Genomic DNA, 15,623 nt, shown 5'->3' with positions numbered 1-15,623 from the left:
TGACTCTATTATATTTTCTAATGCCAATTTGGATTCCTTTGACTTCTTTTTCCCATGTCCTGATAATTTTTTCAAGAATGATATTAAAGAGTAATGGTGAAAATCCATCACCCTGTTGCACTCCAGTTTGGATTTCAAATGGCTCAGTAAATGCCCCATAAATTTGACCTTGAAGACTGTGTCAGTGTATGTCTGGCGAATGATTGCTCTTGTCTTTCTGTCAATGCTAAATTCTTCCAGCGTATTGCAGAGTACTACTCTGTCTATTGAGTTGTAGGCCTTTTTAAAATGTACAAAAGTGACCACTGTGTTTCGGGTGTTTCTCATCTGGAGAATCATTTTCAGATTCCAGATCTGTTCTATACATGATCGTCCCTTGTGAAAACCAGCCTGGTATTCTCCTATTTGTGGGTCAGCTTGTTGTTCTAATCTATTCATGAGAACTTTTGATAGAATTTTATATGTGACCGGCACGAGTGAGATACCTCTATAATTATTTGGTTCAGTTTTGTCCCCATTTTTGTGGAGTGGATGGATGAGTGCGCATCTCCATTCAGAAGGGATCTTTTCTGTTTCCCAAATGTTTAATATGATTTTTCCTGTTAATCTTTCATCATTTAACTTCCATAGTTCTGCAATAATTCCATCTTCTCCTGGGGCTCTATTGTTTTTCAGTGTCTTGATAATTTCTGCTATTTCGTTGGTGGTTGGTGGTTTAGCGTCGAGATTTGGTGTAGACGTCTGGTAGTGAATATCCTCTTTAGGTCTTTCGCAGTTGAGAAGTTTGTTGAAATAGTCTGCGAGGATTTGGCAGTTATTCTTTGTGTTAGTTTCTAGTGAACCATCCGGTTTCTTGAAGCAAAGATTGGGTGGCTGGTATCCTGCAATACGTTCTTTAAACGTCTTATAAAAACTCCTGGTGTTGTTCTTCTTAAAGTTTTGTTCTATCTCATCCAGTCGCTGTTCGTCATAATTACTTTTTTCCCTCCGAATTGTTTTCGATGTTTGTTTTCGGATTACTAGAAATTGTTGCCATTTTTCTGATGTTTTGTGACTATTGAAGTTTTTCCAGGCACTGGTCCTTTCTTCTATTGCTTGGTCACATATTATATTCCACCACCTGTGTTTTCTCCATCTCGGGGGTTGACCCAATTTCATCGCGGATTTGAGGACGTCCACAAGTTCTGTCCAGTTTGTGGTGTTTGTCTGACTAATTTCCTGTAAGATGTTTTCCTTGTCGAGTTTTATGTATTTGGGGTCTGGTCTCAGCAATTTGTTTAGTTTTGGCTTTTTTCTATTGGGTTGTAATCTGGTCTTTATCTGTATAAGATGGTGGTCTGATTCAAAAAATCCTCTTCTCGTTTTCACATTCAGAATTTCTGCTGTGTTAATCTTGGAGATGGCCACATGGTCTATCTGGAATTCACTCAACATTGTGTTGGGCGACTTCCAAGTATACAGTTTCTTGTTGGGTTTTTTAAATTGTGTTGATATAATTACGAGGCCGAAATTTTTGCAAAAGCTTATCAATCTTTCCCCATTCTTGCTAGTTCTCTTGCGAGCTGTATGGATTCCGGAGATTTTCCTGTATTTTTTTCTCTTTGCCTAATTGTGAATTAAAGTCACCTAACAAGATTATTACATGGTGTTTGGCAATTTTGTTTGTTGTCTCTTATTTCTACAACGTGATAATGTCTGTTGACAATCAATATTTTCCAGGTGAAATGAAATTCACTTGCCAGCAGTGTGCAGAAATGGCTTGCTTCTTTAGTAAAAAGGCGTAACTCCTTCAGTTACAACTGAAGAAGTAAAAGTAGAAGACGAGTTTTGCTATTTGAGCAGTGAAGTAACTGATGATGGCCTGATTAGAAGGAACATAAAATGTAGACTGTCAAAGGAAAGAAAAGTGATTTTGAAGAAGAGAAATTTATCATCATCAAATACAGATTTAAGTGTTAGGAAGCCTCTTCTGAAAGTATGTCTGGAGTATAGTCTAGTATGGAAGTGAAATGTAAATGACAAACAGTTCAAGCAAGAACAGAATAGAAGCTTTTGGACTGTGTCATTACAGAAGAATGCTGAAGATTACGAATTATTTAGGAATAAAGGAGACAACTCACCGTAAGGCAGAAGTGCTGTGTCGTCGATAGGTACACAAACAGAATGTACAGAGCTCTGCTACCTTTCCGAATGCAGTTCCTTTTTCAGGCTTGTAGAGAAAACATGCACACATACAAGCACTTACGTGCACGGCACGCATGCACGTACACACACACACACACACACACACACACACACACGCACACACGCACACACGCACACTACTGGGGGGGGGGGGGGGGGGTAGCACGTTACCTCACATTTAGGCCAGGAAGGTTACGGGAGCAAAGGATGTGCTGTAAGGATAGCTCCCATCTGCACAGCTCAGAAAAGCTGGTGGCGATGATGCCATGCTCTCCACAGATGGCAAATTATTATCACTGAATCAGAATGGTGCTAATTACAGATAAACAAGCCTTTCAGATTAGCAATATCCACAAAAAAAAGGTTTAAATGGCTTTGAGCACTATGGGACGTAACAGCTGAGGTCATTAGTCCCCTACAACTTAGAACTACTTAAACCTAACTAACCTAAGGACATCACACACAGTCGCTTGGTTAAAGATTGAAGCGCCTAGAACCGCTCAGCTACCGCGGCCGGCAATGATGTCACGGTATGAATTAATTTTACTATAATTTGCTTTGTGATTTTTTTATGTATTATATGTGTGGAAGAGAGATACCAAAGAGCCAATAATGATGCCTCGGTATAAAGATGATGTATACAATTTTTTCCAGTCGTAGTTGCTATTAATTCAGAAGTTAGTAGTTTTTGCCAAGACAACATTTTCCATTGTAATAGAATCTTTTATGTTAAGTCAGAACGGTCTTTCTATGTGTGGATACACTGGAGAAGCAGTTCTGGCTGTTGGAAGAAGTCAGTTCGGGCAACCCAAGGTAACTAAACAGTCTGCCAAGAACTGTGCAAACAAGCACAGTTAGGCTGGAGATTATATATATATATATATATATATATATATATATATATATATATATATATATATATCCCTCAGAGCAGTCAGTTGTTTCATTTGAAACTTCAAGTTTCAGATAAGTCTGAAAGAATGCATTATGCCATAAGTCTGAAAGGATGCATTCTGCCTTACTGTGACCAGAAGTTGTTCTACAATAAAGAAATGGTTCTTCAGGGCCTTGTACAGCCAGTCTCCAAACCACATGGTTCTACCATTTAGGCACAACAGTTTAAATGATTGCTACAAGCACCAGTAGGCCAACAGAAGATTTCCAATTAGTTGGAGAAACAGTGAGCTGATTGTTCACTAGTTGCAACAATCAGATCATCTAGAATTACAATTGCAACTCGTAAGTATGATTAGATCCAGACTACATATAGCTCTATGCCTCTGTTAAGGTAATCTGTCATATTCCACAGCCATGTGCCACTATTAGACAATATTTCTCTCAGAATGAGATTTTCATTCTGCAGTGGAGTATGCGCTGATATGAAACTTCCTGGAAGATTAAAACTGTGTGCTGGACTGAGGATCACACTCGGGACCTTTGCTTTTCATGGAAGCGCTTCTGTGAAGTTTGGAAGGTAGGAGATGAGGTACTGGCAGAACTGAAGCTGAGAGGACGAGTCATGAGTCGTGCTTGGGTAGCACTTGCGTGCGAAAGGCAACAGTCCCGCGTTCGAGTCTCGGCCCAGCCCACAGTTTTAACCTGTCGGAAGTTTCAATATTTCTCTCATTCACCCTCAAATACATGTTTTAATTCATCATTCTAAACACATCCCCTAATTACATATGACTGGTTTCTCTTGTTTGATTGAGCACTGTCTCAAAGTACAGCTACTTCATGTCCAAGCACTTTTGCCACATGTTTCAGTGTGATTTTATCAAAATACACTTATTTAATGCAGTCTGTAGTAAACTCTTATTTAATTAATGTTATGTTACCCCCTTCTTTCATTCGTCTCTGATCACCCTTGATTTGCTCCACTGTAATTGTGAATATAAGGTTGAATCATGTCTGCAGTAGGAGATAACTTTAATGCTTTAGGCATGGTTAGTGCAGGGAGTTGGTAGAAGGTACTTGTTTACAAGACACAGCTAGGAAGGTGGTTTCACTTTTTACAACCTGAAAAACACACACACACACACACACACACACACACACACACACACACACACACACACATTTTGGAATTCATAGCCATATGACATTTTCAGTTGCAAGGAGAACAGTGACAGTGGCTGTGGCAAAGGACAATGGCAAATGGCTGATATACTTTGTATTTCCTGGTGAGAGGAGGGCAACTGCTGTCACCTGCCTATTTCTTTTCCCTTTTACAGACGACAGCACTCCCTCAACTACTTTTTGGCATATATCCACAGTACATTAAATATTCTGTGTTAAGATATTTAGTGGTTGTCTTTAAAACCATAACTACCCTTTTTCTATCAACTACTTAATTTACAATGTCAACATAAACACACAGCAATGTCATTGGAACACATTGTAACCAGTATCTAATGACTAACGGCTGTACACTTTCCTTTAGTATAATAATTACATTTGTGGACTCAGACTATCACAAAAAATCATCCACTGTGAGCTTTCAAGTTCTGTTATAACTTCCATGGCTTAGCTTGAATAAACAACTAAAATAAGTATTAATTCTTAGACAAGGACAAAATACAAAAAGAAGAGGGATATCTCAAGTCACGAATGATTACCAAAAGGAAATATGAAAGAAAGGCAAATACTTCTTCAGGGTTTGTGTTTAAATTTCCACAACCAAAAATCTGCTGTACGAGTTTTCATTTTGTTGTTGTATGTCATGGCTATATGGTGGTCATACAAAAAGCAACATATACAAGTGCCCTGTTGCAGCAGAATAGATGCTCATAGCTGAAAAAAGCAGCAATCTGACAAATTGTAATAGAAATCTAGATGAACAATGATAAAAGCATTCCTAGCTGTAGATGACTGTAAGACAGCATGCCTATCTCAGCTGAGACAGACATGTATATACAATCAGATGTGGAACCAACTACTAAAATTATCTACAGCAGTGCCAAAACATCTTTCAGTCCCTTAATACAACAACAGCAACAACAACTACAACTTTCTTTTGCTCCCTGTGATAACTCAAAATGATTTATTTTTTTAAAAGAAAACCTGGGCCTACAAGTACTGCTCTTCAAACATCTCAAGATCTTTGAGTATAATTTTCATTGTATTTAGGAAAAATAGCAATAATGATACAGATGCTTCAGAAATATCAGTTGACATAACATATTTTAAAAATCCAGATAGGAATACAATTAACACAGTAATATTTGTTATACACTTTATGAAGTCCACATTAAATAATACATATACAATAGAAATTTCATCATAACGCAACTGCTTCTTAAATAAAATATGCATACAGCTCATCCAATTTCTACAAAATGGGAATAAAATGAAATGAAAACTCAATTTCTGTGCAAATGATGTATTTGTAGACTTCGTAATATATTACAAAAGTCATCTCAATCAAAGAAGCCTGTGGCATGAGTGTTTTAAAAAATCATAATTAATAAATGCATGTGTCTTCTGCAACATGAGATACAGAAAAGTAAAACACTGGAAACTCTTGTCTAGTATCAACCATATAATAAATAAGGAGCCAAACATCATCAAATGTGTGGCTTTCTTGTTAACTGTGGCACAAAAGAAACAGCTAAAAACAACAGTTTTTCTGTATGTCAGTCTGCCACAGGCTTCCAATACAGGTAAGGAATTGCAGCAACAAATATCAGGATTGTGGATCATATGAGGTCACTTTTTCTTCGCATCCTTCAGGCCTGCCCCTGCATTGAATTTGAAAAATATTATGTCACCATCTTCCACGACATAATTCCTTCCCTGTTGTCTGTATTTGCCAGCTCCCTGAAACAATATATAATATTTTAGTTTATGGAAAACAGAGCACAGGATTTTAACTTCAAGGTCATCTCTTTCTGTTATACAAAATGTAACTGATATTTCCCCCCATGAACGATGGACCTGGCCGTTGGTGATGAGGCTTGCGTGCTTCAGCGATACAGATAGCTATACCATAGGTGCAACCACAATGGAGGGGTATATGTTGAGAGGCTAGACAAACGTGGTTTCTGAAGAGGGGAGCAGCCTTTTCAGTAGTTGCACAAGCAACAGTCTGGATGATTGGCCAATCTGGCTTTGTAATGTTAAGCAAAACAGCCTTGCTGTGCTGGTACTGTGAATGCCTGAAAGCGAGGGGAAACTACAGCCATAATCTTTCCCGAGAGCATGCAGATTTACTATATGGTTAAATGATGATGGCTTCCTCTTGGGTAAAATATTCTGGAGATAAAACAGTCCCCCATTCGGATCTCTGGACAGGAACTACTCAGGACGGCGTCATTATCAGGAGAAACAAAACTGGCGTTCTACGGATCGGAGCATGGAATGTCAGATCCCTTGATCGGGCAGGTAGGTTACAAAACCTAAAAAGGGAAATGGATAAGTTAAAGTTAGATATAGTGGGAATTAGTGAAGTTTGGTGGCAGGAAGAACAAGACTTTGGGTCAAGTAAACGCAGGGTTATAAACACAATATCAAATGGGGGAAATGCAGGAGTAGGTTTAATAATGAATAAAAAGATAGAAGTGTGGGTCAGCTACTATGAACAGTATAGTGAATGCAGTATTGTAGCCAAGATAGACACTAAGCCCATGCCTACCACAGTAGTACAAGTTTATATGCCACCTAGTTCTGCAGATGACGAAGATATTGATGAAATGTATGATGAGATAAAAGAAATTACTCGGATAGTGAAGGGAGAAAAAAATTTAATAGTCATGGGGGACTGGAATTCGATAGTAGGAAAAGGAAGAGAAGGAAAATGTGGTAGGTGAATATGTTTTGGGGGTAAGGAATGAAAGAGGAAGCCACCTGGTAGAATTTTGCACAGAGCGTTACTTAGTAATAGCTAACCCTTGGTTTAAGAATCATGAAAGAATGTTGTATATGTGGAAGAGGCCTGGAGACCCAGAAAGTTTTCAGATTGATTATATAATGGTAAGACAGAGATTTAGTAACCAGGTTTTAAATTTTAAGACATTTCCAGGGGAAGATGTAGACTCTGACTACAATCTATTGGTTATGAACTGTAGATTAAAACTAAAATAACAGCAAAAAAGTGGGAATTTAAGGAGATGGGACCTGGATAAGCTGAAAGAACCAGAGGTTGCAGAGAGTTTCATAGAGAGCATTAGGGAATCATTGACAGGGACAGGGGAAAGAAATACAGCAGAAGAAGAATTGGTAGCTTTGAGAGATGAAATAGTGAAGGCAGCAGAGGATCAAGTAGGTAAAAAGACAAGGGCTAGTAGAAATCCTTGGGTAACAGAAGAGATATTGAATTTAATAGATGAAAGGAGAAAATATAAAAATGTAGTAAATGAAACTGATGTAGAGGCACATAACACTAGGGGTAAAATAGATACTGCCTACAGTAAAATTAAAGAGACGTTTGGAGAGAAGAGAACCACTTGTATGAACATCAAGAGCTCAGATGGAAAACCAGTTCTAAGCAAAGAAGGGAAAGCAGGAAAGTTGAAGGAGTATATAGAGGGTCTGTAAAAGGGCGATGTACTTGAGGGCAACATTTTGGAAGTGGAAGAGGATTTAGGTGAAGATTAAATGGGAGATATGACACTGCGTGAAGAATTTGACAGAGTACTGAAACACCTAACGTGAAACAAGGCCCTGGGAGTAGACGACATTCCATTAGAACTACTGACAGCCTCGGGAGAGACAGCCCTGATGAAACTCTACCATCTGGTGAGTAAGATGTATGAGACAGGCGAAATGCCCTCAAATTTCAAGAAGAATATAGTAATTCCAATCCCATAGAAGGCAGGTATTAATAGGTGTGAAAATTACCGAACTATCAGCTTAACAAGCCATGGCTGCAAAATATTGATATGAATTCTTTACAGATGAATGGAAGAACTGGTAGAAGCTGACCCTGGGGAAAAAATGTTGGAACACACAAGGAAATACTGACCCTACAACTTATGTTAGAAAATTGATTGAGGTAAGGCAAACCTATGTTTCTAGTCTTTGTAGACTGATAGAAAGCTCTTTCAAATTCTGATGGTGGCTGAGGTCAAATGCAGGGAGCGAAAGGCTATTTACAATTTGCACAGAAACCAGATGGCTCTTATGTAAGAGTCAAGGGGCATGAAGGGAAGCAGTGGTTGGGAAGTGAGACAGGGTTGTAGCCTATCCCTGATGTTATTCAATCTATTTGGAGTAGCAATTAAAATCCATAGAGAAGAAATAAAAACTTAGAGGTTTGCCAATAACATTGTAATTCTGTCAGAGACAGCAAAGGACCTGGAAGAGCAGTTGAATGGAATGGACAGTGTCTTGAAAGGAGAACATAAGATGGACATCACCAAAAGCAAAACAAGGATAATGGAATGTAGTCTTATTAAATCAGGTGATGCTGAGGGAATTAGATTAGGAAATGAGACACTTAAAGCAGTAGATGAGTTTTGCTATCTGGGGAGCAAATTAACTAATGATGGTCGAAGCAGAGAGGATATAAAATGTAGACTGACAATGGAAGAAAAGAGTTTCTGAAGAAAAGAAATTTGTTAACATTGAGTATAGACTGAAGTGTCAGGAAGCCTTTTCTAAAAGGATTTGTATGGAGTGTAGCCATGTATGGATGTGAAACATGGACAGTAAATAGTTTAGACAAGAAGACAATATAAGCTTTCAAAATGTGGTGCTACAAAAGAATGCTGAAGATTAGTTGGTTAGATACTGAATAGCATTGGGGAGAAGAGGAATTTGTGGCACAACTTGACTAGAAGAAGGGATCAGTTGGTAGGACATATTCTGAAGCATCAAGGGATCACCAATTTAGTATTGGAGAGCAGCTTGGAGGGTAAAAATTCTACAGGGAGACAAAGAGATGAATACACTAAGCAGATTCCGAAGGATGTAGGGTGCAGAAGTTACTTGGAGATGAAGAAGCTTGCACAGGATAGAGTAGCATGTAGAGCTGCATCAAACCAGTCTCTGGACTGGAGACCACAACAACAACAACTGATATTTACAAAATGAATTACATCAGTTGATTTTGTGGCAACTTGTAATCACTAGAAAACAATACAGAGGTGGAACATCCATCTTGTGATGTGATTGTGGCATACTAATTAATGAAACAAAATAATGTTCATGGTCCAATGGGGCAAAATCTAAATTTTGTACTGCCAATGAAACCAACAAAAACATAGCTTTTATTATGTGCAATAAACCAACAAGAATCAATAATACTGTATAATTTAAAACTAACAGTATGTAGAAAATTTAAAAATTTGAGAAGTCAGTGCTGTTATTAAGACTGTCTTATAACAAATATAACATTATGCAGTAGCGATCAAATCCTTGTTGGGCCAGTTATGTTCAGTAGTGTTTTACTTTATGGAAATCAGCATGGTCCTTTTCAGCAATGTGATATGTGTTATCTTTTCTCTCTTATGTCCAACTGAGTATCAGTCTCTATCAACTGTGACATCATAGAACGCTAATTTCCAACTTTACTCCCCCTCCTCCTCACACCCAATCTTGCCTCATTCCTTCTGATCTAAACCCTACATGTGTTCTGGCTGTCAACTTCAATATTAGGGATCTGCCTCCTGTCATGTATTACACATATTGGGCCACTCACTCCAGTATCACTAATTCTGATACTTCAGGTAACCTCAGGTCTACTGTAAGAACTTTTTCCAAATCTGCATATGCAGGGAGATTAACACGACTGAATAATTCAAACATGTTATGGCAACATTAATGGCACTGCGGATCCTTAAGTGCTGCAAATAATGTAACTTGCACTCATGACTTTTCATTGTTAGCTCCTTTTCCCTTTCTTTTTTATGTATTCCGCCAATTAATACTGTTTCTGTGTACCTTCCTTGAACTATTGTATGATGGAAAATAAATTTGGAAATCCAACTGATTCATGGAGGCAGATATACAACATTTTCAAATGAGGTTTCACAAATTGTCTAGTACTCAAGAAGAGCAATACATTAACTGATTAGTAACTTACGTACATGGCATGTTGAAAAATGTGAACTTTGAAAATAGTGGACATTGTGCTGTAGCCCTGATGTGAAGTATTGCTACAGGAACTTTTAGCAAGACATTGTTGTCTACCACATTCCTTTGCATAATTCATTTCTGAGATGTAACCATTCAAGTGAGCTTACACACAAAGTGTTTAACTAATTTTATATGAAGGAACAGGTATGGAAGTCTGTGGCAAGACTGGGAAGGGAGTTTATGGAAGATACATTTGAATTGCTTGGCCAAATTATAGAGGCAGGCTTTAAATGTTGCATGCAGTCCAATCAGTGATTTAATCAGAATCTTCCACATCACATAAACTGATATCACAAGTGTGGAGTGCTGTGCAGTAATGCACAAATATAGTTGTTGAACAGTCTGAAAAAGTTGGAGGCCTCAATGTGGAAACCTATTGCACAAGTGTAATTAACAAATTCAAATCAATCATCAGACAGCAAAATTCATGCCTCTGTTATTGAAAGGCAAAGAAAAAGATATTCACGAATGCATGTGTTGGAATGTGCTTGAAAATGGGAGGGTAGTGATGAAAAATTCCCAAAAGAAAGTCATGCAAAACATGAGATATGGTTCTGGAGTTATAACACAGACACAGTTGGATAAAAAATGATCAATTAATAAGGCATACACATGTCTGTTCAATGACAGTATGGTAACAACTACTTCTTTCACTAGAAAGACAACATTCACATCACTAGTTTGCGCCCCTTGGCAATCTAGAAAATGAAGAACTGCACCAACAGGTTTTAGCACATTAGTGAGAAGCTGTGAATTGCACATAATTTGTGACATACAACTACCTGATAAAACGTTAGACAGCTGTTTCACCTCACACACCTTCTTCTACATACTTGGTGGTAGCAGATATTATACAAATTATTCACATTAAAAAATCACATAAAAATTAGGTTAGCAAAAATGCTGAAATTACAGAAAATTCACTTTATGTATTCCAACAACAATTACTGAGGAATGGCTGAGTATATTATATAACCGGGAGGTGGGAACTAATGTGAAGGGGACAATACCTAAGTTGTAAAAAACAAATGAAACTGTTACAGCACAAATTTGATTTATTTTCATACCCTTAATACTACGAAAAAAATTAAATTTTTTTATACTGTGATCCTGAATACCTATCATATAGGCACTAAAAATCTCGAAATCTATGTCCTTACATATCCAAGTATTTTATCGCACTATAAGAAATGTTTGCTATTCTGTCATTTAGTCACATTGCAACACACATTTTGGTTTCTTCTCTCGATCTCGTCCTCATGCTGAACATAAAAATAAAATACGAAAAGCAGTTAGTGTTTTGGAAACTGTGCAATACAGAAAATATAGGTTGAAAAAATAATTCTTCTTTGGCACAGTTTCAAAAAATATGCAAGTCTTCCGATCAATACAAGTAGTTCATTGTCTTTGTAGAAGCAGAACAGTTCATGCCAGAATTTTTTTTTTGAGGCAATGACTCACCTTGACCTGAAATTCCTTTCTGAGACGTACTGTCGTATGAATAGCTGTTTTGAGTGATATGCTCAAAATATCCTTTTTTTTTTTTTTTTTTTTACTAGTCCTTGATTAGTGGCCACAGGTATGCTGAATGCACAAGGTGGCGGAGGCAGAAGGAAAAAAAAAAAAAAAAATAGCAAAAGCTGGCTGTTGAAGAGCTGGCTTACGAAGCCCCGCTCCCCCTCCCCTGCCTTCACCTTCCAAAATGGAAAAAAATTTAGCACTTACCATCTCTCATGAAGAAGTGACTGAGAAACAGCTGATTGAAAACTGCCAAAACAGACTCCAGCACAAAAGAAAATGCTCCAAGAATTAATTCCCCCGAAGAACTCTATCTTCAAATGATGACAAACATCAATAGAATGGTCTCTCTATCATCATAAATACAAAATGGGAGAACTGAAGAGAGCCATTATCTCCAGACTCAGAAGAGGCTTGGAATGCTCGAAGTAGATCAATGTTTGTATTTGTGATTGATGTTCTCTCTGTCTCCATTGGTCTCTTGCCTGTACAAAAATTTACTATAGACCCTTGTCCTCCTTTGAGATACTGTCTGGGGAACTGAATTCATTAGTGCCTGGACTTCAGAGGTTTTGTTGTTTACTATTACCATGCTGAAGCTCAACCCGTTCACTGCTGTAAACTAACACGACAAACTTTAAGTACGGTAAACTTTTAACTTTTGTTTCATTACGGTGAAGTCTTTGTTTCTCCACGTTTGTATACTGAGGCAGTAACAGGAAGTTTCTTTATGAAAGCTATGTAAATATTTTGAGTGTGTGCATGAGATTGAGGATAGATACTTTATCCAGGGCACCATGCATAAAATCACTCAGGTCGATAGTGTTCAATTTCAGGAGGCATTTTTAGTTTCATGCTACCATTCTGTCTTTAAGTGAACAAAATATAATCTTGCTGAGTACAGACTGGATCACAAACTTCCTAACAGATAGTACTCAACACTTAACAGGATGAAATTTATAGCAACTCTGGGAAAGCTGTTACTTTTTTCAGTGTATATAAGTGATCCAGTGGTTAACATTGGAAGCTTCATAATACTGTTTTCAGGCCTTGCTGTTGTCTGTGGTGAAGTTGCAAGAAATTTGCAGAGGATTGATGATTGATGGAGGGACTGGCAGCTGACCCTGATCGAATATGAATGTAACATATTACACACAGATGTGCAAAAGGTATTCATTAAGTCAATCAGAGAAACTTTTTACCAGTCAGTGGTTCTTTGTACCACTTTTCACTTTTGCTTCAAATAGTTGTTGCTTCACCTAAATAAAAGTACAATATAAAAACATAAAGAAACAATAAAATTAGTTTATAGTTGGTCATATGTGATTATATTACTTACAACAAGTTAGGATCATGTGCAAACCTGGACCTCCAGCATTTGTGAACAGTGTGCTTAGGAAGGTTTGATACAAATACAATTCCTGGATTAATTTGTAGCTAGAGGTAGCTTTACTTGTACTATTTTCATTTTCAATCCCACAGAAGTTCTTCCACAATACTTTGAAAATACACTAGAGAGCACTGAAAGTGGCAGTCAGGTCTCCCACTCTTCCTCTTCCCTTCTCTTCTAAGTACCAATGAAAAGTCTTTGCCCTAGTCTGGCTTGGTCTGTAGATCTATATTCAAACATAGTATAATTTCTATCATTTGTGCCATACAGGTACCATTATACGAAGCAGCAACTACCAAATGAACACCTATTATTAATGGATTTATATGGCAATATCACATTTCATTCATGCTGCTACTGGCACAGTTTTGCAACTTTGTTGTCACCTACTACCCCGCATTCGTTCATGTGTGCACTGCATGGAATAATGTTTGCTAAGATTGCACTGATTTTAATCAGGTAGTATTGCTACTTGTTCTCGTGAGTTAAGATGAGTGAGTTTCAAGACACGTAGAACCAAATATAGGGAGTCATACTAACAGTATATGAATTTCTTTACAACCTTAGAGAAAATGACAGAACAGATGAAATCTTATAAGCACTAGAGGCTGCAAAAGCAAAGGCGTGTAGTGGTGTTTTACTGTGAACGTTACAGAGAAAATTGCGGAAGCACAGACAATGGAAATATGTGATAAAGAACTGAAGTGTCAATCTCCAAGAAAAGATATCAGTGAAAGAAGAACTGTCACTGATTTTGACTATAATTGAGTTGCAGAAAGGCACAACAAAAGGACTGTAGATAGTTAGCTGTCAGCCAACAAGGCCTTAGTCAAAAGTATACCACATACACACACACACAAATGCAAATCTTATGCACATTACCACAGTCTCTGGCAGTCGGAGCCAGGCTGTCAGCATCAGGGCATTATGGGAGAGGCAACTTGATGGGGATGAAGAGGAGGCAGGGGCAGGGAGGATAAGGGATGGAAGGGTAGAGTTGGGGACAGTAAAGTTCTGCTGGGAGCGTGCAGGGGCGAGGTGGAGAGTGGGGCAGCTGGGTGCAGTCAGGATGTTAGATGGAGGGTGAGGAAGAGAGGGGGAGGGTTAGAGGAAAAGGAGAGAAGTAAGAAGACTGGGTACATTTTGGAACAGAGGGCTGTGTAGCTGGAAAGAGAACAGGGAAGAGCTAGATGAGAAAGGACAAAGACTGACGGAGGTTGAGACCAGTTGCAACTGAATTACATTCTCTGCCAGGGTTTCAGCTACCTATCGTCATGACCAAAAATGAGAAATGCCCTACAGTGGTATTCTGCCATCCACCAAACCTACACAATATCCTCGTCCATACCTACACAACCCCTGCTCCAAACCCTTTACCTCATGCCTCATATCCTTGTAATAGACATAGACAGACATGTCCCATACATCCTCCCACCACCAGCTACTCCAGTCCTGTCACAAACATCACCTACCCCATCAAAGGCAAGGCTACCTGTGAAACCAGTCATGTGATCTACAACCTAAACTGCAACCACTGAACTGCATTCTACATGGGCATCACAACCAACGAGCTGTCTGTACACATGAATGGCCACTGACAAACTGTAGCCAAGAAATAAATGGACCATCCTGTAGCTGAGCATGGCACCCAACATGACATTATTCATTTCAATGACTGCTTCACATACTGTACTATATAGGTTCCTCCCACCAACACCAGCTTTTCTGAATCGCACAGGTGGGAGCTCTCCCTGCAATATATCCTACGTTCCAGTAACCACCCTGGCCTCAACCTTCGTTAGACATTGTCCTTACCCATCTAACCCTACCCTATTCCCCTTCCAGCAAACACAGCCCTCTATTTCACTGACATATCCAGTCTTTTTACTTCTCTCCTTTTCAACTTATCTCCACCCTCTTTCCCCTGCCCTCCATCTAACCTCCTGACTGCACCCAGCTGGCCCACTCTCCACCTCAGCCCTGGATGCTACCAGCAGCACTTTACCATTCTCCACCACTACCCTGCTACCCTTTCCCCTCACCGCCCCAGCCTCCTCTTTATCCCCCATTTGTGTGTGTGTGTGCGTGTGTGTGTGCGTTGTCTATTTTTGATGAAGGCCTTGTTGACGGGAAGCTAACAATCCGACAGTCTTTTTGTTGTGCCTTTCTGCAACTCAGATTCTCCGCCATATGGTGGGTAGCAAATATCCTTTTCATTACATTGTTACATTCCATCCTGGAATTTCCACTGTTTGAAAACACTAGTTATCATTCAAGAAAAAACAAGGTAATACTTAATTCACGCCAAAGAAGAGTGATATTGCTCAGTGGCTAAAAGTAAATAAGATTTTCAATTTTGGACTATACAAAAGCAGGGATAATTGAGGAAGTCGTGTGCCACAAACACCTTTATAATCAATATGAACTTAGCAGCAAAAATGGGCCATGAGGTTGTAAT

General features: G+C 38.6%; 1 protein-coding gene across 1 annotated transcript in view; it reads right to left on the bottom strand.

The window, feature by feature from the left end:
• Positions 1-5,547: 5,547 nt before the first annotated feature.
• The window catches only part of LOC126353788 (obg-like ATPase 1), a 263,208-nt gene continuing 253,132 nt past the window's right edge, over positions 5,548-15,623 (bottom strand). The window contains exon 11 of the mRNA XM_050002881.1: positions 5,548-6,000. Within this exon, the coding sequence (XP_049858838.1) occupies positions 5,890-6,000 (111 nt within the window). The 3' untranslated portion in view covers positions 5,548-5,889. The remainder of the gene's footprint in view (positions 6,001-15,623) is intronic.

The sequence above is a fragment of the Schistocerca gregaria genome, chromosome 1 (assembly GCF_023897955.1).
Source record: "Schistocerca gregaria isolate iqSchGreg1 chromosome 1, iqSchGreg1.2, whole genome shotgun sequence".
NCBI lineage: Eukaryota > Metazoa > Arthropoda > Insecta > Orthoptera > Acrididae > Schistocerca > Schistocerca gregaria.
The sequence above is the reverse complement of the archived record's forward strand: the minus strand, read 5'-3'. Positions and strand labels throughout refer to the sequence as shown.